The 23,629-nt window shown below is 41.1% G+C and overlaps 1 protein-coding gene across 10 annotated transcripts in view; it reads right to left on the bottom strand.

Moving 5' to 3' along the window:
* Positions 1 to 22,238, bottom strand: part of CUL2 (cullin 2) — a 75,241-nt gene extending 53,003 nt beyond the window's left edge. Inside the window, exons 1-4 of one of the 10 annotated variants that reach the window (XM_060396853.1) lie at positions 22,072 to 22,238; positions 21,269 to 21,444; positions 9,376 to 9,483; positions 4,340 to 4,480 (exon numbers count right to left, since the gene is read on the bottom strand). In XM_060396853.1, coding sequence (XP_060252836.1) covers positions 4,340 to 4,458 — 119 coding nt within the window. In that variant the 5' untranslated portion in view covers positions 4,459 to 4,480; positions 9,376 to 9,483; positions 21,269 to 21,444; positions 22,072 to 22,238. Of the gene's footprint in view, positions 1 to 372; positions 4,481 to 9,375; positions 9,484 to 21,268; positions 21,445 to 21,796; positions 21,986 to 22,071 lie in introns of those variants that run through there. The other 9 variants (XM_060396854.1, XM_042230462.1, XM_042230464.2 and 6 more) reach the window with 9 other exon arrangements.
* Positions 22,239 to 23,629: the final 1,391 nt, after the last annotated feature.

Below are 23,629 nucleotides of genomic sequence, written 5' to 3'. Positions count from 1 at the left end.
AGTCTGTGCTCCATCATCAATTACCAGCACAGCGTGTGGGTCCCTTTACCCCTGAGTACCAGTTTCCACATCTATTATATCGGCCCCACCAGTCTGACAGGCGTGTTTGGGGCACCAAATAACACTAAAAATGTAAAAGATCTCTGCAAACTATGAAGCCTTCTAGAAAAGTTACCATCATTTTCTGTATCTGTAGTGACTAGAATACAGATAGCCTATCAAATGTTTCTTACTGACAACAATTCAGTAATGAATTCAAAGAACTTCACTGTTCCTGTACCAACATTCGGTTTAATATTAACAACTGGGTTTGGCATTGACAACAAGTTGAATCACTCTTATGAAATCCCAGCCTTTCTAGAGAACACACACCTTGTTCGGTGAGGCAGCCATCCTTCAGACGCAGGGCTCTGCTGGAGGGGGCAGCGAGCAGGAGATGACAGGAACCTTCACCCACGTAATAATACCTTCACGTCTCATCTTCCCTTTAGACGGAAAGAGTCTCTGGTTCCTGCAGGGTCTACTCAGTCCATAAAGCCTCCTACAGGGCCCTTCAACCCAGAGACCAGGCCTCAACCCTACTCCCTTCCTTCATGTGGAATGTCCCTGTGGTAGAAGGTGAAGGCAGGTCAGCAGTCTGCCAGGGCTGCCCCCAGGCCCTCCCAGCCACGGCGCCTGGCAGACATTGGGCATAGCTGGTCAGCCAGCCACCCACCCCTCTCCCCAGCTACCTGCAGCTGAGGGTTCCTAGAGACAGCTTTAACCTCCCAAATACTAAGAAGCTAAAGTACTGGAATGCTGTGGGTTTTCTCCAGAGTATATATCCTGGGTGCTGGAGGTCACACTGTGTTTTTACCTATACAATGATATCATTAACGCTATAATATACATATAATATACATGTCTGCCCTCTTAGCACAGAAGGCAGCATGTCAGTCTCAATCTGAAGGTCCTGAGTTCGAACCTCAGAAAGGGCAGATCCCTCTGTTAGGGCTTCCCTGATAGCTCAGTTGGTAAAGAATCCACCTGCAATGTTCAGTTCCAGGGTTGGAAAGATCTGCTGGAGAAGGGATAGGCTACCCACTCCAGTATTCTTGGGCTTCCCTTGTGGCTCAGCTGGGGGAGACTTGGGTTCAATCCCTGGGTTGGGAAGATCCCCTGCAAAAGGGAAAGGTTACCCACTTCAGTATTCTAGCCTGGAGAATTCCATGGACTGTACAGGCCAAGAGGTCGCAAAGAGTCGGACATGACTGAGTGACTTTCACTTTCATATACATACGTTACATTCAGTTCAGTTCAGTCACTCAGTTGTGTCTGATTCTTTGCAACCTCATGGACTGCAGCACACCAGGCCTCCCCGTTTATCACCAACTCCCGGAACTTACTCAAACTCGTGTCCGTCGCGTCGTGATGCCATGCAACCATCTAATCCTCTGTTGTCCCTTTCTCTTCCCGCCTTCAATTGTTCCCAGCATCAGGGTCTTTTCAAATGAGTCAGTTCTTCACATCAGGTGGCCAAAGTATTGGAGTTTCAAGCTTCAGCATCAGTCCTTCCAATGAATATTCAGGACTGATTTCCCTTAGGATTGACTGGTTTGATCTCCTTGCAGTCCAAGGGACTCTCAAGAGTCTTCTCCAACACCACAGTTCAAAAGCATCAATTCTTCGGCTCCCAGCTTTCTTCATAGTCTAACTCTCACATCCATACATGACTACTGGAAAAACCACAGCTTTGACTAGACGGACCTTTGTTAGCAAAGTAATGTCTCTGCTTTTTAATATGCTATCTAGGTTGGTCATAGCTTTTCTTCCAAGGAGCAAGCATATTTTAATTTCATGGCTGCAGTTACCATTGGTAGTGACTTTGGAGCCCCCAAAAATAAAGTCTGTCACTGTTGCCATTGTTTCCCCATCTATTTGCCATGAAGTGACAGGACCAGATGTCATGATCTTAGTTTTTTGAATGTTGAATTTTAAGTCAACTTTTTCACTCTCTTTCATCAAGAGGCTCTTTAGTTCTTTCTCACTTTCTGCCATAAGCATGGTGTCATCTGCATATCTGAGGTTACTGATATTTGTCCCGTCAATCTTGATTCCAGATTGTGCTTCTTCCAGCCCAGCGTTTCTCATGATGTACTCTGCATAGAAGTTAAATAAGCAGGGTGACAATATACAGCCTTGACGTACTCCTTTTCCTATTTGGAACCAGTCTGTTGTTCCATGTCCAGTTCTAACTGTTGCTTCCTGACCTGCATACAGATTTCTCAGGAGGCAGGTCAGGTGGTCTGGTATTCCCATTTCTAAGAATTTTCCAAAGTTTGTTGTGACTTCCAAAGTTTGTTAAAGACTTCAGCATAGTCAATAAACCAGAAATAGATGTTTTTCTGGAACTCTTGCTTTTTCCACGATCCAGCGGATGTTGGCAATTTGATCTCTGGTTCCTCTGCCTTTTCTAAAACCAGCTTGACCACATGGAAGTTCACGGTTCATGTATTGCTGAAGCCTGGCTTGGAGAATTTTGAGCTTTACTTTACTAGCGTGTGAGATGAGCGCAATTGTGCGGTAGTTTGAGCATTCTTTGGCATTGCCTTTTTTTGGGATTGGAATGAAAATTGACCTTTTCCAGTCCTGTGGCCACTGCTGAGTTTTCCAAATTTGCTGGCATATTGAGTGCAGCACTTTCACAGCATCATCTTTCAGGATGTGAAATAGTTCAGCTGGAATTCCATCACCTCCACTAGGCTTTGGTCATAGTGATGCTTCCTAAGGTCCACTTGACTTCACACTCCAGGATGTCTGGTTCTAGGTGAGTGATCACACCATCGTGGTTATCTGGGTCATGAAGATCTTTTTTGTACAGTTCTGTGCATTCTTGCCACCTCTTCTTAATATCTTCTGCTTCTGTGAGGTCCATACCATTTCTGTCCTTTATTGAGGCCATCTTTGCATAAAATGTTCCCTTGGTATCTCTAAATTTCTTGAAGAGATCACTAGTCTTTCACACTCTGTTGTTTTCCTCTATTTCTTTGCACTGATCACTGAGGAAGGCTTTCTTATCTCTCCTTGCTATTCTGCTATTCTTTGGAACTCTGCATTCAAATGGGTTTATCTTTCCTTTTTTCCTTTGTCTTTCGCTTCTCTTCTTTTCACAGCTATTTGTAAGGCCTTCCCAGACAACCATTTTGCCTTTTTCCATTTTTTCTCTTGGGGGTGGTCTGATCACTGCCTCCTGTACAATGTCACGAACCTCCATACATAGTTCATCAGGCACTCTATCAGAACTAATCCCTTGAACCCAATCCCTTGACTCTATTTGTCACTTCCACTGTATAACGTAAGGGATTCGATTTAGGTCATACAGGAATGGTCTCGTGGTTTTCTCTACTTTTTTCAATTTAAATCTGAATGTGGCAATAAGGAGTTCATGATCTGAGCCACAGTTAGCTCCCGGTCTTGTTTCTGCTGACTGTATAGAGCTTCTCTATATTAGGTATAGTATATATACATGTGTATGTATATAAATTTAAAAAATAAGATTGCTTTCATGTAGGAATGCAAGGCAGCAGGTTTTAGAACACAGGGAAACCACCAATTTATGTTTTCATATACAACCCCTAACTCGCAAATGCAGACAACCCAGGTAAGAACTGTTTCCGCCTCACAGCCGCTGAACGTGCAATGTGCTCCTGCCTGCAACGCTGCCCCTAGGTCTCTGGTGACCTGCTCCCTCCCTCTGTCCTAGTCTTTGCTCAAGTTTTATCACCATCCTCAAAGAGACCTTCCCTGACCACCATCTGCAGAGTCACACACACACTCCAGCCATACTCAGATGCTTGCCCTGCTTCACTCCTCCCCAACCCACTGCCCTGATATTTAACCTGTTATGATTAACAGAAGCACTGGCATTAGGTTTGCTTTCCGTGAATCTGAGTGAACTCCGGGAGTTGGTGACGGACAGGGAGGCCTGGCGTGCTGCAATTGATGGGGTCGCAAAGAGTCGGACACAACTGAGCGACTGAACTGAACTGAACTGAACGCCTATCTCCTTCAGCAGAATGAAAGGAAAGTGGTTTGTTTTGTTCACAGCTGTACTCCCAAAGCCTGAAGCAGTGTCTGACATATGCTAAATCTCAGTACAGTATTTGTTGAACAAAAAGTTATGGAAGATTGTTGACTGCCACATATGGGCAATAAACTTAGAACTGTTAACAATAATACATTTGAAAATAGTTATACTGGAAAGTTCTTCCATTTAGGAAAGCTTAAACCTGTTTTCAACAAGCTTATGAACCCAGAGTGCTTGCTGACAGGCGCAGGCATAGGTGCCACCAAAGGATACGAGAAGCGGTCGTTCCACGTTGCTCTCTCCACGTACTCCAACATGACCACAGCTTTGATTGTCGTGAGGAGTTTGTTCCAGGTTTCATCAAAATCCACTACTCTTGGTTTCAAAGACATTGTGCAAGTTTAGTGTTGAAATCTGTTAATTAAAGACAATCCTAACATTAGCATGAATTACACGGGGTCAGTCACTTGTCTCTAAAACAATCACATCATTAGGCGGCAGGATGCAGGAAGGCGTGAAACAGAGCCTGGCATGCAGTGAGAACAATCAACGTTGGCTGCCATCTTTTCATGCCTGTCCTGACAAGGAATCCTTCAGAATGTTTGTATTCACTACAAACTCTAAGAAATAGAGAACTTTTAACACAAATTATTTATAATTCAGGGTGGTCCAAAGGATGAGAAGCTTCACGTGCTGACAGAAAGAAGCTGGGACTCAATGAGCCAAAAAGTTAAACTCCAACATGAGAAATGCACAACAGACACTCGGTCAAGACAAAAAGGCTTCAGCCCCAGGTTTGCACTCCTTAAACTGGAGACCAAGCCCATATATGAGGAAACACAAAACCATTAAAGGGTTTCTTTTCTTAAAGCATCAGTTTAGCTGGATTCCAAATCCTTCTCCATAACACACCAGAACAGAATTAAAAGAAAAACCTTGTAAAGCTACATTTAATTGCACAAGGGAGCATTTTTCCAGCCCAAGCCTTCACATCCTCCCCGAAGTTTTCCCTTATTACTGGGACTGTGAAGCACCAAGTTAGTCTGTAGCCAGGGCCAAACAAGAAGGAAACGTTTTTCTTCTTTGTGTCCCACTGTGGGGAAAAAAGGAGGTAAAGAGACAGCAGGGAGAAGGCAGAATGCATAGAGAGAAAGGAAACGAGACAAGAGACCAGTTGCATGGTCCACGAACTGGAGGAGGCTCTGGACCCTTCTTATGTGGCGAAGAAAAGAATTAAGGAGGGGTCCAGGTAACAGACTTCAAGGAAGAGAAGAAAAGGAATCAGAGAGGTCAAACAAAAGCCCAAAGAGGGTGTGCCACACTGAATCACTCTCTTCTGTCAACAGACCAGGCCTTAAATTTCCTCTAACTAGCAGTAATCCCTGTGTGTGTGTGTACGTGTGTGTGTGTATTTGGGGGAAGAGGGGAACCTAAAGCTCCAGTTTTAAATCACAAAATTAACCTTAACTTCTCATGCTTTTCACACATCCTATCTAACTGTGTGGGATTTTCTTAAATCCTTACATTCTTGTGCAACCCCATGAAAGCTCTGGGGTCAGGCCCCCAACAGTTCCAGTTTGCATTCATCTTTTATCAAAGAAGTACTAATAACTGTTATACAGTACTTACTATGAAAGTGAAAGTCGCTCAGTTGTGTCTGACTCTTTGCGACCCCATGGATTATATAATCCATGGAATTAATTCTCCAGGCCAGAATACTGGAGTTGGTAGCCTTTCCCTTCTCCAGGGGATCTTCCCAACCCAGGTCTCCCACACTGCATGCAGATTCTTTAGCAGCTGAGCCACAAAGGAAGCCCAAGAATACTGGAGCGGGTAGCCTATCCCTTCTCCAGCAGATCTTCCTGACCCAGGAATCGAACCAGGGTCTCCTGCACTGCAGGCAGATTACCAACTGAGCTATCAGGGAAGCCCATACTTACTACGAGCCAAACACAAATCTAAGTGCTTTATATAAAGTCACTTAATCCTCCCAACAATCTGAAGTAGGGCCCACTGTTCCCTCCATTTTCTGGATAAGAAAACTAATTACATGCTGATTGACAAACTTGCTTTAAGTCACAGAGCTATTTATTGATGGCATCAGGATTCAGACCTGCGCTGGAACCCCTGCCCTCAACTGCCATATACAACTATGTGCTGTGTGCTCAGTGATGGCCGACTCCTTGCGACCCCATGAACTGTAGCCCACCAGGTTTCTCTGTCCATGGGATTTCCCAGGCAAGAATACTAGGAGTGGGTTGCCATGTCCTACTCCAGCAGACTTAGTAACATTCTTAGTGAGTACTTAGATACCTGCCAGGCATTGTACTAGGTGAGGATAACAGTGGTCAACAGAGTTCTTGACTTTCAAGAAAGTTAGACTCTTGGATCTGGCATTCAGCAACAAAAATAACCTACCTAAACCACAGAGCTGACCATGTCACTCTGGTACTTAAAGCAGCTTGAGATTTTCCACTATGGAAAGCATCTGGTTTAAGCTCATTGGCAACAGGATCATCAAGCTTCCATGATGTGACCTTGGACTGAAGCCCATCCTCACCTTGCTCTTCCCATGGGACTCCTTTCCTTGGCATCATAATCTGGAAACTTCTTTGCTTAGAGGTCACTGAACACAACAGGTTGATTCACAAACACTGAGTGTTACTCTGATTGCTTTCTGTACCTAAAATTCTTTTCTTCTCCATGCCTCCTCCTTTCAATCCATTCACCTAACTCCTACTGATCTTTTAGCCTTGGCCCAGAATATTAGCTTTTTAGAAATTTCCTGGGCCCACTTAAGCTAGGTAAGGTGTCCTCTTCTGTATGACTTAAGAACTCTCTTTAACCACTATCAGAGGATTAAACTACCCTCAGCCAACTCGATGGACATTAATTTGAGCAAGCTCCAGGAGTTGATGATAGACAAGGAAGCCTGGCATGTTGCAGTCCATGGAGTCACAGAGTCGGACACGACTAAGCAACTGAACTGAACTGAGCCATGATTATCTGTGTGCTTCCTCAGGGTAGGGAGACTACTGTGTAACTGTGTACCAAAAAGCTATCACTGTTTGCTTCACATTCCATTCCTCCCCCTATAAGAATGGGATCATACCACACACCCTGCTTATACATTATTTTAATGGTTGCGTCGATTACCTTTTAGCTTTATTCAAGTTTTAGCTTTTAGCTAAAACCTATTACCTTTTAGCTTTATTCAAGAATCAGACTGGCATTGATTTCTCTGTTGAGAATAGAGAGAATGGGTTTATGTACAGTGATAATCCACTCTTAGATGGATGGAAAATGTGAACACCAAGGTGAGAGAAGCATCAGCCTAGGGAAATACACTAAAAACTAACAAACCAGTAACAGGAAGTATGCTAAAACAGTCGATTAGCTTCTATGCCTACCCAATAGAAAGCTCCTTTATTTAAGCTCCTTAAATAAAATGTATGCTCCTTCATCTTACTTAAATTGTTTAAATGATCATTTACTCATGGAAAATTTATATAAGGGTGTAAAAAACAGAGGGCAAAGAAAGAAATGTTATGACAATAACATTTATGAAATTTTCATTACATTTGAAAATGATTCATAGATTAGATTTTCTCACTGAGAGCACCATTTCTAAGTATCGTATGGCTGTTAATAATGATTACAAAAGTGACTTATATAAACGCAGAGCTACCACGTGACTCAGTAATTCACTCCTATGCAAGAGAAAACATGTCCACACAAAAACTTGGACATGGGGCTTTCCTGGTGGCTCAGTGGTAAAGAATGCACCTGGCAATGCAAGAGACTCCAGTTCGATCCCTGATCCAGGAAGATCCCACATGCCGCTGAGCAACTAAAGCCTAGGAGCCACAACTACTGACCCCATTTGCCACAACTACCGAAGCTAAAGTGCCCTACAGCCTTGCTCTGCAACACACAGAAGCCATGGCAGTGAGAAGCCCAAGCACCACAACTAGAGAAGAGCCCCCACAGCAACAGAGACCCAGCCCAGCCAAAAATAAACAAAATAAAATAAAGTAACACAAAAACGTGGACACGAATGTTCATAGCAGCATTTATTCATAAAAGCCAAAAAAGTGGAAGTCACTCAAATGTCTATCAAGTAAAAAATGGATAAATAAAATGTACTACGTCCATACAATGATTACTCTGTAGTACAAAGGAATGGAGTACTGACAGATGCTACAACATAGATAAACCTCCAAAGCATACTCTGTGAATAAAGTTGGTCATAAAAGACTGCCTATTACAGGGTTCCATTTACATGAAATATCTAGAAAAGACATCAGCAGACACAGGAAGTATTTTAGTGTTTGCACAGGGTTAGAGGACCTGGAGAAAAATGGGAAGCGACTGCTAATTAGGTGATGAAAATGTTTTAAAACTGATTGCCACCATGTTTGCACAACCCTCACATGTGCTAAAAACCACTGAACTGTACAGTTCAAATGAGTACACTGAATGGTATGCGAAGGATAACTCAATAAAGCTGTTAAAGCACTTACGGTGAAATAACCGTACCAAAAATTCTGGAGCAATTTAATATGGAGGGGAATGTCGGGGAGAACAGGTACATTTCCATGATTGTAAACTCTGAAATCTTAGTCTCCCTCTCACTCCTATGCTAGAATCACCAGGTCCCATCACTAGAGGAATCTATTATATGTGTCTGGGAGTATTTTATGCATATATGTCATTATTTCCCCTTTTTACATAATTGAATATAGAGATGGTCTTTCTTTACCTGTTTTATATAAATGGCATCACACCACTTAATATATTCACTTAACAGTACATTTGGAAAAGCATTCCATAGTAACACATAAGGATTTCTTTAATCCTAGTAGCATTTCTTGGAGAAGGAAATGGCAACCCACTCCAGCATTCTTTGCTTGGAGAATCCCATGGACTGAGGAGCCTCGCAGGCCAGTCTATGGGGTCGCAAAGAGTCGGACACAACCAAGTAACTAGGCAAATAGCATCTCACTGCTTGGCTGTACTTGGATTCATTCTATTATGTTTGATATGATATGTGATGAGTCCTCTAAAATTAAAGTACCTAGTTTAATATCAGTATTTTTGAGTTAAAAGTTTTTTAAATGTATTAGTAAGTTCTTTTCACACTGACATCAACAAAGTTTTCTTCTAAAGATACTGTTAACACAACTTAAGTTACAATTGCTACAAATACTTATTAATAAGAAAATTACAATTTATCATTAACCTTACTGTTCATTAAATACCTTCTGAATTCCTATGTGATACATAATATATATACAAACATTACTAACCATCAACCTGCAAGTCAGCAAAATCCAGACTACAGGAAACCACTGGATAACCAGATTTCTTCAATAAATTACGGAGAAGGCAATGGCACCCCACTCCAGTGCTCTTGCCTGGAGAATCCCATGGGCGGAGAAAATTATGCACATACATAAGACAGAGAAGAGAAAATGAGAGTGAGAGACATTTACGGAGGAGAAATTAAACTAAAATAGACTGAAAAGGCACATTTAATCTACCATAGTATGATTGTTCCTATTTGGATCTAGATTTACGCTCCTTTTTAAAATTCATATTTATGATAACCCTGGAAATCTGAAAACACTGAGGGGCTATTTCATGACCTTAAAAATATTTTTTATAACAATTATGAGAGCTTTAAAAATGAGAGTTCTTATCTGTCAAAGACACATCCCAAAATACTTATGAATGTAATAAATGCTATCTGACCTACCTCAAAATTAAACAGCTTCTTTATGAACTGTTTGATAGTTGTTGAGAATGAGTGACAAGTACATTAGGCATTATTAAACTATTCATTCTCTGTATATGTTTGCAATTTATCAAAGTAAAAGGGTTTTAAAAAAATCTTTATTATCATCATTAACAGTTCCATAAATATGAGGATGAGTGGGGAGCACATAAAAGAAATCAGAATCAGAAAGGTTTTTTTTTTAAGTATTATTAATCCAAAAGATCTAACATTCAATTAATATGCATTCTAGAAAATCAGAATGAGAGGTAATTATCAAAGAAAAAATACTACAGAACTAATGAACATTAGTTTTCCAACCTAGAAGGGCATAGTGAGTACCCAGAATATTTGATTTTAAAAATAACAAGGCACCACTTTTTGGCATACTAAACCACTGAGGATAAAGAAAGGAGTTTATAATTTTCCAGAAAAGAAAAAAGTCACAACAGACTATAAATTATATCTATATTTACAATTGCAACACTGGATGCTGGAAGGTAATAAAAAGCAACGGCTTCAAAATGCTCAGGGGAAAAATGACTAATCACCTAGAATTCTCTATCCAGAGTGGTAGCAAATAATCTATATGAAATCATTTTACTCAGGAATCTATTGGAAGATATTCTCTATCAGGAGGAAATTAACAAACCAAGAAAGACTTGGGATCCCAGAAACAGAGGGATCTAACACAGAAGAGAGGAACCGGAATTTTTCAGGACAGAAGCTTGACAGATTTTAAAAACAACCTGTCTATACAGACACAGAACAAAGGGCTCCAGGAGGGTTCTTTCCAAGACAAAAAAAAGAAGGAAGGATACTTCCAAACTCATGTTACAAGGCCAGTATTACCATGATTACCAAAGGACACTCCAAGAGAAGAAAATCTAGATACATATGTATGTATGGCTGAGTCCCTTCGCTGTTCACCTGCAACTTTTATATTTGTTATCAGCTATATCTCAATACAAAATACAAAGTTTTTAAGATAAATAAATAAACAAAATGGGTATCAAAATAAAAAAAATATATACACACACCAAAAAGAAAAGAAAGCTACAGGCCAATATTCCTGATGAACATAGATGCAAAAATCTGCCAAAAAAAAATTTAGCAAGTCAAATTCAACAACACATTAAAAGGATTGATACACCATGATCAACTGTGATATATTCCAGGGATACAAGGTTCAACATCCACAGATCAATCAATGACATTAATAAAATGAACAATGAAAAATCATATGATGATCTCAACAGATGCAGAAAAAGCATCTGTCAAAATTCAACATTCATTTATGACAAAAACTCTCAACAAAGTGGGCATAGAGGGAATGCACCTCAAGATAATAAAGGTCATATAAGGCAAGCCCACAGCTAATATACTAAACAGTGACAAGCTGCCTAATAACCACTTAGGCAGTTTCTATTAAAGTTAAGCATATACTTTCCATGGGATCCAGCAACTCCATTTCTGGGTATTTACACAAGAGAAATGAAGACATACACTTACAGGAAAACCTAAACACGAATTTTCAGAGCACCTTTATTAACAACTACTAAAGTGCACAAACCCAAATGTCCCATCAACTAGTGGATGGAAAACAAAATGCGGTGAATTCACACAACAGTATACTATTCAGTATTAAAGTGGGACAAATCACTGATATGCGGACAACAGCAGAGGATTCTCAAAAGCATTATGCCAAGTGAAAGCAGACATACTCATCAAGCTACATATTGTATGGTTGCTGCAAAAGTAAAAAATATAAAAACATACATCAAATCACTGATTGTCAGAGACTCAGGACAGATACTTGACTAGTATTCTGACAACAAACATTTTCTAATCAGTTACTAGCTCTACAGAGAATAGCTAGGTAATCCAAGCTAAAGACAAAAATCAAATTGATAAGTTATCTAGATTTCTGACAGCAATGTTCTAAAATCTCTTTTCCTTTTTTCTCTTCACACACCTACCTCACTCCCCGGAACACTAAAAGAGATCCCCTGGAGGAGGAGATAGCAACCCACTGCAGTAATCTTGCCTGAAGAACCCCATGGACAGAGAAGCCTCGTTGGTCCACGGACTCACAGAAGAGTTGGACATGACTGAGCAACTGATTATGCACAAACGCACTAACCTTTCCTTTCTCCCAAGAATCTTAGCTTTGAAGTACAGATGCTCAAAGAGTTCTGAAACACAGCCTGACAATGTGTTATGATGTGTTAACACAGCCTGACAAAATTCCCACCCCAACAATGTTTCAAAGAAAACAAAGTTGCCAGCAATAGCAGAAATACAAAAGATATAATTTTGCCAACATCAGATGGATTTTAATATGGAGTGATACTGTTTTTCACTCAGACATTTTTCACACAAAGAAGTGATTTGGATAATCACACTACAGCAGGTAAAGCAGTAACAGCATCTCAAAACACTGATTTTAAGAACAGAACTGATGCTGGTACATAATTAAATATTTTATTTGAAGCATAAACTATTTTAGTAAAATGTATAACCATGTTCAACATACTGATCAGTATGACTACAGCTTAATTACTGATGAACATTTCAGTTGCCTTCCAAAAGTATAATTATCAACAATGTACATGGCTAAACACTTAATGTCTTTTTTAGTAAAAAAAAAATTAAAAATAAAACAAAAAACCCGTCAAATTTAACTTTTTATTTCAGTACTGATCATTCCCAGCAATAAAACACTGGCATTCCAAAAATTATCAAAAGAATCAGTTCAGTTCAGTAGCTCAGTCGTGTCCATTCTTTGCAACCCCATGAACTGCAGCACTCCAGGCCTCCATGTCCATCACTAACTCCGGGAGTTTATTCAAACTCATGTTCATCGAGTTGGTGATGCCATCCAGCCATCTCATCCTCTGTTGTCCCCTTCTCTTCCTGCCCCCAATCCCTCCCAGCATCAGTCTTTTCCAATGAGTCAACTCGTTGCATGAGGTGGCCGAAGTATTGAAGTTTCAGCTTTAGCATCAGTCCTTCCAATGAACATCCAGGACTGATTGATCTCCTTTAGAATGGACTGGTTGGATCTCCTTGCAGTCCAAGGGACTCTCAAGAGTCTTCTCCAACACCACAGTTCAAAAGCATCAATTCTTCGGTGCTCAGCTTTCTTCACAGTACAACTTTCACATCCATACATGACCACTGGAAAAACCATAGCCTTGACTAGACAGACCTTTGTTGGCAAAGTAATGTCTCTGCTTTTGAATATGCTATCTAGGTTGGTCATAACTTTCCTTCCAAGGACTAAGTGTCTTTTAATTTCATGGCTGCAATCACCATCTGCAGTGATTTTAGAGCCCAAAAAAATAAAGTCTGACACTGTGTCCACTGTTTTCCCATCTATTTCCCATGAAGTGATGGGACCAGATGCCATGATCTTCGTTTTCTGAATGTTGAGCTTTAAGTCAACTTGTTCACTCTCCTCTTTTACTTCCATCAAGAGGCTCTTTAGTTCTTCTTCACTTTCTGCCATAAGGGTGGTATCATCTGCATATCTGAGGTTATTGATATTTCTCCCAGCAATCTTGATTCCAGCTTGTGCTTCGTCCAGCCCAGCATTTCTCATGATGTACTCTGCATAGAAGTTAAATAAGCAGGGTGACAATGTACAGCCGTGATGTACTCCTTTTCCTATCTGGAACCAGTCTGTTGTTCTATGTCCAGTTCTAACTGTTGCTTCCTGACCTGCATATAGGTTTCTCAAGAGGCAGGTCAGGTGGTCTGGTATTACCATCTCTTTCAGAATTTTCCACAGTTTATTGTGATCCACACAGTCAAAGGCTTTGGCATAGTCAAGAAAGCAGAAAGAGATGTTTTTCTGGAACTCTTGCTTTTTTGTTGATTCAGCGGATGTTGGCAATTTGATCTCTGGTTCCTCTGCCTTTTCTAAAACCAGCTTGACCATCTGGAACTTCACGGTTCACGTACTGCTGAAGCCTGGCTTGGAGAATTTTGAGCATTACTTTACTAGCATGTGAGATGAGTGCAATTGTGCGGTAGTTTGAGCATTCTTTGGCATTGCCTTTCTTTGGGATTGGAATGAAAACTGACCTTTTCCAGTCCTGAGTTTTCACTCAGGACTGCTGAGTTTTCCAAATTTACTGGCATATTGAGTGCAGCACTTTCACAGCATCATCCTTCAGGATTTGAAATATCTCAACTGGAATTCCATCACCTCCACTAGCTTTGTTCGTAGTGATGCTTCCTAAGGCCCACTTGACTTCACATTCCAGGATGTCTGGCTCTAGGTGAGTGATCCCACCATCGTGATTATCTGGGTCGTGAAGATCTTTTTTGTACAGTTCTTCTGTGTATTCTTGCCACCTTGTCTTAATATCTTCTGCTTCTGTGAGGTCCATACCATTTCTGTCCTTTATCGAGCCCATCTTTGTATGACATGTTCCCTTGGTATCTCTAACTTTCTTGAGATCTCTAGTCTTTCATATTCTGTTGTTTTCCTCTATTTCTTTGCATTGATCAAAACAATACTGGGGCCTAAATAAATTTCAGTTAAGTCAATATACCCTAGTAAGTTTTAAAAATGACATACTGGGGGCTTATCGAGCAGGTTATAGCCTAAATACATAAAATAAGGAAAACATTTAATACCTAAGCAAAGAGTGTTATTAATTCTGCAATATTTTCCATTTCTAAGACTGTCTCTGGTATACACTGACCAAAGTTATCATGACTTCATATGAAAATAAGCTCCAAGTATGCATCTAAACACTGTCATGTTACTGCACTGAATGTGTGACCCACGAGCTATAGCCAAGAGGTATCTTTGTTAACTGAAGGCTCAGGGTATAATGTTTACTGTTGCAATAAAGTGTGACACACACTGCTCCACACCACAAATGTCATTTCCATCACGTGACTTGCTTACTTAAGAATTTCTAGGGGACCTCCCTGGTAGTCCAGTGGCTAAGAGTCCATGCTCCCAACACAGGGGGTCCAGGCTCGATTCCTGGTCAGGGAACTAGATCCCATATGCTGTAACTAACAGTCCACAGGCAACAACTAGAGATTACACATGCCACAACCAAGATCTGGTGCAGCAAAATAAATAAATAAATAAAATTTTAAATTAAAAATAAAAAGAATTTCTAGTAGTTTTTTTTTTTTTTTTTTTTCAAAAAGGCAGACACTGGTGAAAAAAAGTTAACAGAAACACAGTGGTCTGTAACTCCCACTGGCAAAATGTACAGTGCAGGAAGAAAACCTTAGGAAGGGGGGACAGTAGGAAATACGGAATATATTTGAAATACAACAAAGAAATTATAGAAGAATCTGCTTCCAAACTAAAGTCAACTTGACCAGAATTAAAGACCTTTCTCTTCCATGATATGAGACTCTCCCACATGTCTACAGACAGTATTTCTTTCCATGGCTCCTATCTCAATGAAGCTTTATGTCTTTTTTCACTTACTTGCTCACTTTTTTCCAATTTTAATAAGCCAGGCAGGAATTTAAGACTCCAACTAGCCTTAAAAAAATTCTTACATATGTTTCAAGGATGAGTTAGAGAACTTGAATTAATCTGAGTTTCTTATGAGTAGGCAAGCCCACCCACCTTGGCGCACAGGTTAGACAAAGCTGTGACCAATCCGCCTTTTCACAAATAAACATTAAGACTGAGTTTTCTTTCTAGTCCTGACCATCTATCCAAATATTAAAAAGGATTACTCAAATTATACTACAGTTATCCTTTTTAACAACCCAATGACTTGCAATATTTGTTATCCTATTCTGAGAGCTAAATTAAGTCACATTATCTAAAAACCTTGGACTCACTTTGGTAACTTCAAACCATTATTATGACTATTGGGAAAGTATGCTCTATTTTTATCAGAAAACAGCAATTATAAATAAAAGGGGATAGCAAGTGTAAACGCTATAGTGTTTGACTGGAATGAGAGTTATCAGTATGGTTTTTAACACACACAGAGACGAAAAGATATAGAAATAAACAGATGTTGTGTATGCATGGATTAGTATTCATACACATATTTCTAGCTCTGTTCACTGACACCCGGTGGCAATCAGCACACCTAACATCTAGATCTTGGTTTCTAAAAACCATTCTTCAAGAGAAGGAACCAGAGCTCACTGGAGAAGTGACTGGTTCCAGGACTGCAGCAGGGGCAATATAATGAGTCTGGACATGTTAAGATGTCAGAAAACAGAAAGTGCTTTCTTAAAGAGATTGGAGGATGTTAAAAAGACAAAGAGCAAACTTGAAAGCCATAGCAGAACAATCTGAGTGATTAAATGAAGATAAAATTAAATTATAAACCATAGAGTAAAACAAGTATCTCTGACTCAACATGGATACAAAGATGGAGAAGGGACAGTTCTCCCTTACAGAAGAATTCCAATTAATAAGTATAGAAGGAAATGAGAAAAATACAAAATTGCCATCAGGTGAACACTGCTGTAATTATTGTTATAAGCAAGAACTACCAAAGAACGCTGAAATGAAAGGACAAAAATTTGAGAACAGGATTTCTGCATAGTTTCAAAGAATCTCCCCTATATATCCAGCAATTACAGAGAGAAAAAATAGTAACTTCTACAAGCAAAGAAATTTAACAGACATGACCTTAATGAGAGCTAACATCACCTCTAATACAACATACTGACATCCTGTATCCTGCAATATGATATGCTGTAGACTCAGCATCACTTCTTTAGTATGCCTGCCAAAAATGTACCACCTCAATCTAACTATGAGAAACCATCAGAGAAACCCAAATTGAGTCATTCTACAAAATAAACTGACCATTCATTGCAAGCATGAAGATAATGGAAGATAAGAAAAGATCATCACAGATTAGAAGAGACTAGGGAGACAGATGCTAAATGCTGTGTCTGATCCTGAACTGAATCTTGAAAAGGTAAAGGACATTACAGGAAAAACTAGTGGGATTCACATAAAGGTCTGTAGTTTAATTAACAGCATGGTACCAATGTTAATTTTCCTTGTTTTGATCATTGCGCCCTGGTTATGTAAGCTGTTAGCATTAGGGAAATCTGGAGAAAGATGTACCTGAGCTTTCTGTACCATTTGTGCAACTTCTCTGTAGAGTCTCGAATTATTTCAACATTTAAATTTAAGGGACTTCCCTGGCAGTCGAGACTCAATGCTTTTGCTACAGGGACCACGCATTTGATCCCTGGTTGGGGAACTAAAATCCTACTTGCTACATGATGCAGCCAAATCAACAAAAAAGAAACAAAAATAAAATAAAATTAAAAAATTAAGTATCCTGTGCTTTCCATCAACTGAAGTAAAGCAAAACTGAGAAATTCAAGAAATATTTACACATGGTAAATCTGACATTTCATTATTTGAAAAGCAACCTATATTAGAACAAGACTTAAGTCATTGAGTTAATAGATATTTATTAAGAATTCACAATACTCAGACCTCTACCAGGTATTAAAGATGTTGCCTTCAAGAAGCTTACAGCTGATAAGAGAAACAAAGATGATAAACTACTAACCTGACTGTATATGTGTCAGAATTTTTCATCAGTCAGGCTATAATTCAATGATTAAATAACAACAGTAACATTTACACTGTTAAGTGAAAATGCTCTGGCTAACTACGATCTTCAAATATAACATTAACATCTACATTTACAGAGTTTAAGTAAGCTTAATACACTAAACACACATATTTCATAGTATTACTACTAATGCTTCAAAAAAAGAAAAACTAATTTTTTTAAAGATATTTCTCTAACCTAGAAACTAAATGCTTACTTATCTCAGACAAAAAAAAAAAGGGAGGTAACAATAACATAAACAAAATCAAACTGAACAAAACAGTTCATAAATCCAGAACAATGTTAAAAAAAAAAAAAAAACAAAGAGGTAGATCAATTTATATATAAAGTATCTGACTAAAGACAGCTAAGTGAAAATCAAAATGTCAACCAATATAAAAAATAGTATTAAATTCAGTAGGGAACACAATGAGTGAGTTTTTTAATTCTTCAGAAAAAATTAAGCTTAAGCAACTGAAAGAAAATATTCCATCTCCCCTCCTCTGGGTCAATCAACAGGGGAAGCTAACATTAACTGCACCCCAAAAGTTGTAGCAGATGCTAATATCAGGACCTTAACTCTAGCCATTGTCTCAAAACTTCTAAGACTTAAAGGAACTTCACTGTTTCAGTATCTTCAATAGGCCTTCCCAAATACAAAGTGGTAACATAGTCTGAATCTTATATAGATCTTCTTCAACTTAAGATCAGGTTATATCTCCCCAAATCCATCAAAAGTTACAAATATCGTCAAGATACATTTAATACACCTCATACCGAACATCATACCGAACATCATACCTTAGCCTAGCCTACCTTAAAAGTGCTCAGGACGCCTACATGAGCCCATGGTTAGGCAAATCATCTAACAGAAAGCCTACTTTGTAATACCATGTTGACTATCTCATGTAATTCTGTGACTGCTACACTGATGAAAAACAAAACAGTTGCCCATGTGCGGGATGACTGTTCAGTGTACTGGTTGTTCCCTCTCATGACTGCTTGGCTTTCTGGGAGCTGAGGCTCGCTGCCACTGCCCAGCATCACAAGACTATCATACTCCATACTGCTAGACGAAGAAAAGATCAAAATTCAAAATAGGGTTCTACTGAATTCATATTGCTTTTGTACCACCATAAAGCTGAAAAATTGTTAAGGCAAATCATTGTAAATTGGGGACGGTCTGTATTCCTAAAGATGGTAACATAAGAATTATGCTAACATCTGCAACGCAACAGAAACTTGACTGTTAAGATTCAAACCCAGGCAAAGGGCCAGACAACTCTGAACAGATAGTCTGATTATTAACTGATTACTGAGAGAGAATTCAGTCACACATCTCAAGTACCAATAACTTTTGTCTCATGAAAACATTCCAAATTTCTGCTTGTTTTTCCAACCTTTAACATTAGCTAAACTTCCTCAAAACATTAAGATTCAATGCTGGTCTTTTTATCAACTTACTTGAATTTAACTGACAGTACATTCACGGAAATGCTGCTTTCGATCATAATCAAACATTTTTCTAGCACATAAAGAAAACAGGCAGATAAGAAAGGTGAAAGACACAAGAAACAGTGCAAACTTTTGTTAAAAAAAAAAAAAAAGAGCCTCACCAAAACAGCTCTTTAAACTAAACTCCGTATCTGCAGCTCCTAAACTCACAGAAGATAGGGACCAAATCAGAAAATGCTGTGGTGCCCCAGGACCGTCTCCTCTTCTTTCGTACATTCTTATTTCAGATGGTCTCATACTGTTTCATAACCTTTTAAATACTATTTACTACTCTAAAAAATACAAGGTGTCAAATCAAAGCAAGTATGCTACCATTTTTGCCAAGTGGGGAGAAGAAACCTAACACACATTTGTCTACATGTGCACAAAATATATCTTTGGAAAGATGTGTTGAGAGACCATCAAAATATTTGGCCTCAAATATGTTGGGACAAGAAATAGAGACTCTCATTCTATATTCCATCAAACATTTCAAATTCTGAATCATGTGAATATAGTTTGTATCTAAAGATAATTATAACAAGAAGCAAAACAGAGGAGTTTTTACTTCTTTAAAAAATTAACATAATTATAATAACCAACAGATAAAGTCAGATGACTCCCCGTATCTTTCTCTGACTAAAAGTTAAATCCTATGAAGGCAGAGATTTTTGTCTATTTTTTCACTATGATGTATCCCCACTGCCTAGTCCATAGCTGGTGCTTAAAAAATACTTGTTGAATCAATGAATGCCTCCCTAATCTCTCCACTGAATTCCAGACTTGGGTATCCAACCGCCTGCTTCTCACCTCTACATGAATACTGAATAGGTCCTACTTCAAATGTCCCATCCAACCCTACACCCATACAACAACCTGCTTCCCTCACTTCCCCGTCTCAATTCACGGCGTCACAGCGTCACCACGTTCCAAGTGAAGCCTCAAACCCAGGAGTCACCCCCATCCCAGCCAACCGCGTTCCCATCCGAACCAGGCCAGATCACTGCTTTCAACTCCAAAATAGACCTCAGCATCTTTTTTCTTTGCCTTTGGTCACTACTCAGACCTGCCGCAGCCTTCTCACCAGTAGGCCTGCTTCTTTCCTCTTATCCAACCTCCTTCAGGTCAGATTGTAAACCAGACCATATCACTCCCAGCTTTGCAAAAAGGGAACAGCTTTTCAATGATCCTCAAGAATAAAAGCCAAACACACTCCTCTGGATAACAGACCTCACATGACCTGACCCATGGCTACCACCTAACCTTTTCTTTCTCACGAGGGTCTCAGCCCAACTTCAGTGAGTTGCTTTCAGTTTGCTGAACCTAAGCTTGAAACTACCTTTGGACATATCCATTTGCTGTTCCCTCAGACTTGCAGAGGCCATATTCTTCCCACTTTTCAGATATCAGGTCAAAAGTCTCCTCAGACAGGTCTTTCCTGACCACAGCATCTGAAGCAGTCTCTCCTCGTCACTACCACGCCTTCCTATTTTACTTCTTTTATAGCATTTTGGATTGGCTGAAACTTTTTCTATTTCTTACTTTCTGGCTTTCCCTTACCTCCCAGAACTGAAGCTCCTGGAGAGCAGAACTTTCACATGTCCTGTTTATGGCTGTATCCCTAAGGCCTCAGGTAATGCTTGTCATACAAACCAGGTGCTTAATAAATAGTGAACTGACAAAGGCAAGGCAAAACAGACTTTGAAGAAGGCCTACAACATTCCATTTAGTGACACTGGTGAAGATTAAAAAAAAACATGAAAAAACTACCTTCCCACAGAAAACACTTAAAAATCACCAGAGGCTGGAGAATGAAGCAAAAGTATTTCAGATGCATGTGAGCATTCAGACATAGAAAGGGTATTTTTCACATACTATGTACAGATGTCCTTCCAACTTATAAACAGTATCTGGGGTAGGGAAGAGTAACTGAGAACACCGTGTACATCTGCTATTTCATCTCTGACTCTTTTGGAAGGGTCTTCCAACACCGTATTTGGGCAAAAGAGGCAAAATATAAACAATCTATTTGATTGTCTGCCTTGGAAAGAAACGTGAGATAGTAAGGAAGAGAGAGCAGTCTTTTGAGTGTTCTTAAATGCCTATTATGTAGTGGGTGATAAGTCAGAACTAAGTGATTATTTCCCCTATCTTACTATGTATAGATCTGGGACTGTTCTAGTTCAAAGATGTTTACACTGTAAAACCAAAGTCTGTAGTGAATGTTAATAGTTTTTAATCTTATAATCAAAATGTAAACTTCCAAGGTTCTCCCTTACAACTAGGTATTAGTACTCCCTGGGGAAAGGAGAGGATTTAACGACAAAACAGTCTGCAACTCACAAATGTTTTCTGTACATGCACGTTTTTGCAGGGTGGTAGGGAATGGTCCAGACTCCCTGGTGTGTATCTAAGTGCTCTTAAGAGTCTAAGGATCTTATTTCACCAGACCCCAAGGGTTGAGACAGGTCTAGCATGCACGCAGGGCACTCCTCCCCAGAGCTATCAATCTTCGCTGTCTGCGGAAACAAAAGTGAAGACACTCGTGGTAAGGATGTAAGAGATTGATGCCCCCCGCCCCCGACCCCTCACACCGCAAACACACAGAGCTGTGTAACCGCATGGGCGCGTAAATAAAAGAGAACACGCACTCGCACCTTTCCTCCCTGGGAGCAAAATGGGGCCGAGGGAGGGGCGGCCAAGGCCGGCTGGAGGCCCGGGATACAGTCCGGGGGCGGCCAGGCTCCGGGGCCAGCGCTCCTGGAGCCAGGGTCACCCTCAGGACACCCGGTCCCCGGCCTCCCCCCATGCCTCCCCTCCCCCTCCGCGCCCCCAACTCCTCTCCCCGCCCCAGCCCCGCCACCCACTAACCGGGAGAGGAAGTTTCCCGGAGCCCGCAGCTGGCTCCGGGCCTTCAGCGGGTTACCTGCTGCAGAGGCGGGACCCGGGGCAGGGAGCAGGGGAGGGAGACAGTCCGAGGGCGCGCAGGACGGTGCCCGGCGAGGAGGGTGGGCGGCGGCGGCTGTCAGCTCCGTCCCTGCTCACCGCGCTGCCATTACTGCGCGCAGGCGCCTCCCCGCCGGCCGCCACCACCGCCGAGGAGCGGGGGGGGGGCCGGCCCGGGGCCGGGGGGCCAGGGCGCTCACCTGCCGTCGCGGGAACACGGGACAGCTCCCGGATGGAACGGCGCAGTGGGGAGCGGACAGGGGAGAAGGGCGGGCGAGCCACGCGAGCGGTGAAACAACCGTCCTCCGAGGTCCTGCTTTCCCGGCACACCCTCGGGGTTCCTCTTCCGCGACCACCAAACACCCCCGTCCTGTGCCGGCGTTGGTAGAGTCCGAGTACGGCGAGGGCCGAGGGCCACTCTTGTGCGGTGGCGGAAGGCCGAGGGAATCTTGCTCCAAGCCACTGCGAGCGGCCCCAGCTGCCCACGAGCGCTCGTGGTTCGCTGAGCTGGCGACTGAGGACCCCTTAAGTCCAGGGGCGGCTGATAACAATGTGTTAGAAAAGTGGTTTCAACACAGGATTTTCCCCTAAAGTTCTTTTAGAACTACGTGAACATTCTGATACACCACCATCTCCTTGCCACCTACTTACTTCTGTGGGCTTTTCAAAGGATTGATAGGTATTAGCAAAATTAGTTTCCTCGGAGTATCCTTTTCTGGTGGGTTTTTATCTGTAGACATTCTGAGACATAAATAATGTATTTTCAGTAGAGGCCCGTCCCTTCACAGCCTGTGACCCCAACTCCCCGCCTCCCTGCACCTGTCAATCCAAGGGTGTCCTTCGCCTACAAATGCTCAGGGTGATGTTGACAAAAGTTCAGACAGTACCCATCTCCTCCCTAGTACGCACAGCGCCCCAGGGAACAAAAGCCTGGCTTTATTCTTTTATCAGCCTTTGGTATCCAAAGATCTCAGAAGTCAGTCTTCTCTGTGCGTTTTAAGCCTTTCCCATCCAACACCCTTTCTTAAAACTCTGTACCATTCCTTCAATGCATGCGTGTAGGCTTAGTCTCTTCAGTCGTGTCCGACTCTTTGGGACCCCATGGACTGTAGCCTGCCAGGCTCTACTGTCCATGGGACTTTCCAAGCAAGAATACTGGAGTCAGTTCCATTCCCTCAAGGTCCACGTAAAATCTCCCGACCTGGTAAATCCCACGGATCTTTCTCCTCTTCTAATCTGCCTCTCACAGCACTTGAAGTCTGCAGTACTTATTCTAAGAAAGCTATCATGTGTTAAAATCAATCCCACATATGACCTGTTTTCTCACATGGTCTCTTTCTTTTAATCCAGCAATTCTCAAAGTATGGCCCTCAGACCTCTGGAAATCTGAGATCTTTTCAGGGGTCCCGATGTTAAAAACAATCATCTTTGTAAATGACACGTTCTTTGTTATTTTTTTCTGGGTTCACAAAACTCGGCTGACATCTCTCTCCTCAGGCAGAATCAAGAGGGAGGCAAGAGACATTCCCTAGCCAACCAGTGGTTAGGCCTCTGCACTTTTACTGCCTGGGCCTGGGTTTGATTCCTGGTGGGAAAACTAAGATGCCACAAGGTGCCTGGCAAGGCCAAAACAAAAAAAAAGAGGGTGGCACAAATCTGTCCTGTTGGTCATTGCACTGAAGCCATACACTCCCAGTTTGGTACTTTGTTCTTGTTTTGTATTAGGAATATCCTTGGTGAAGTAGTAAAAAGTACTAA

This window comes from Ovis aries, chromosome 13 (assembly GCF_016772045.2).
Source record: "Ovis aries strain OAR_USU_Benz2616 breed Rambouillet chromosome 13, ARS-UI_Ramb_v3.0, whole genome shotgun sequence".
Taxonomy (NCBI): domain Eukaryota; kingdom Metazoa; phylum Chordata; class Mammalia; order Artiodactyla; family Bovidae; genus Ovis; species Ovis aries.
The sequence above is the reverse complement of the archived record's forward strand: the minus strand, read 5'-3'. Positions and strand labels throughout refer to the sequence as shown.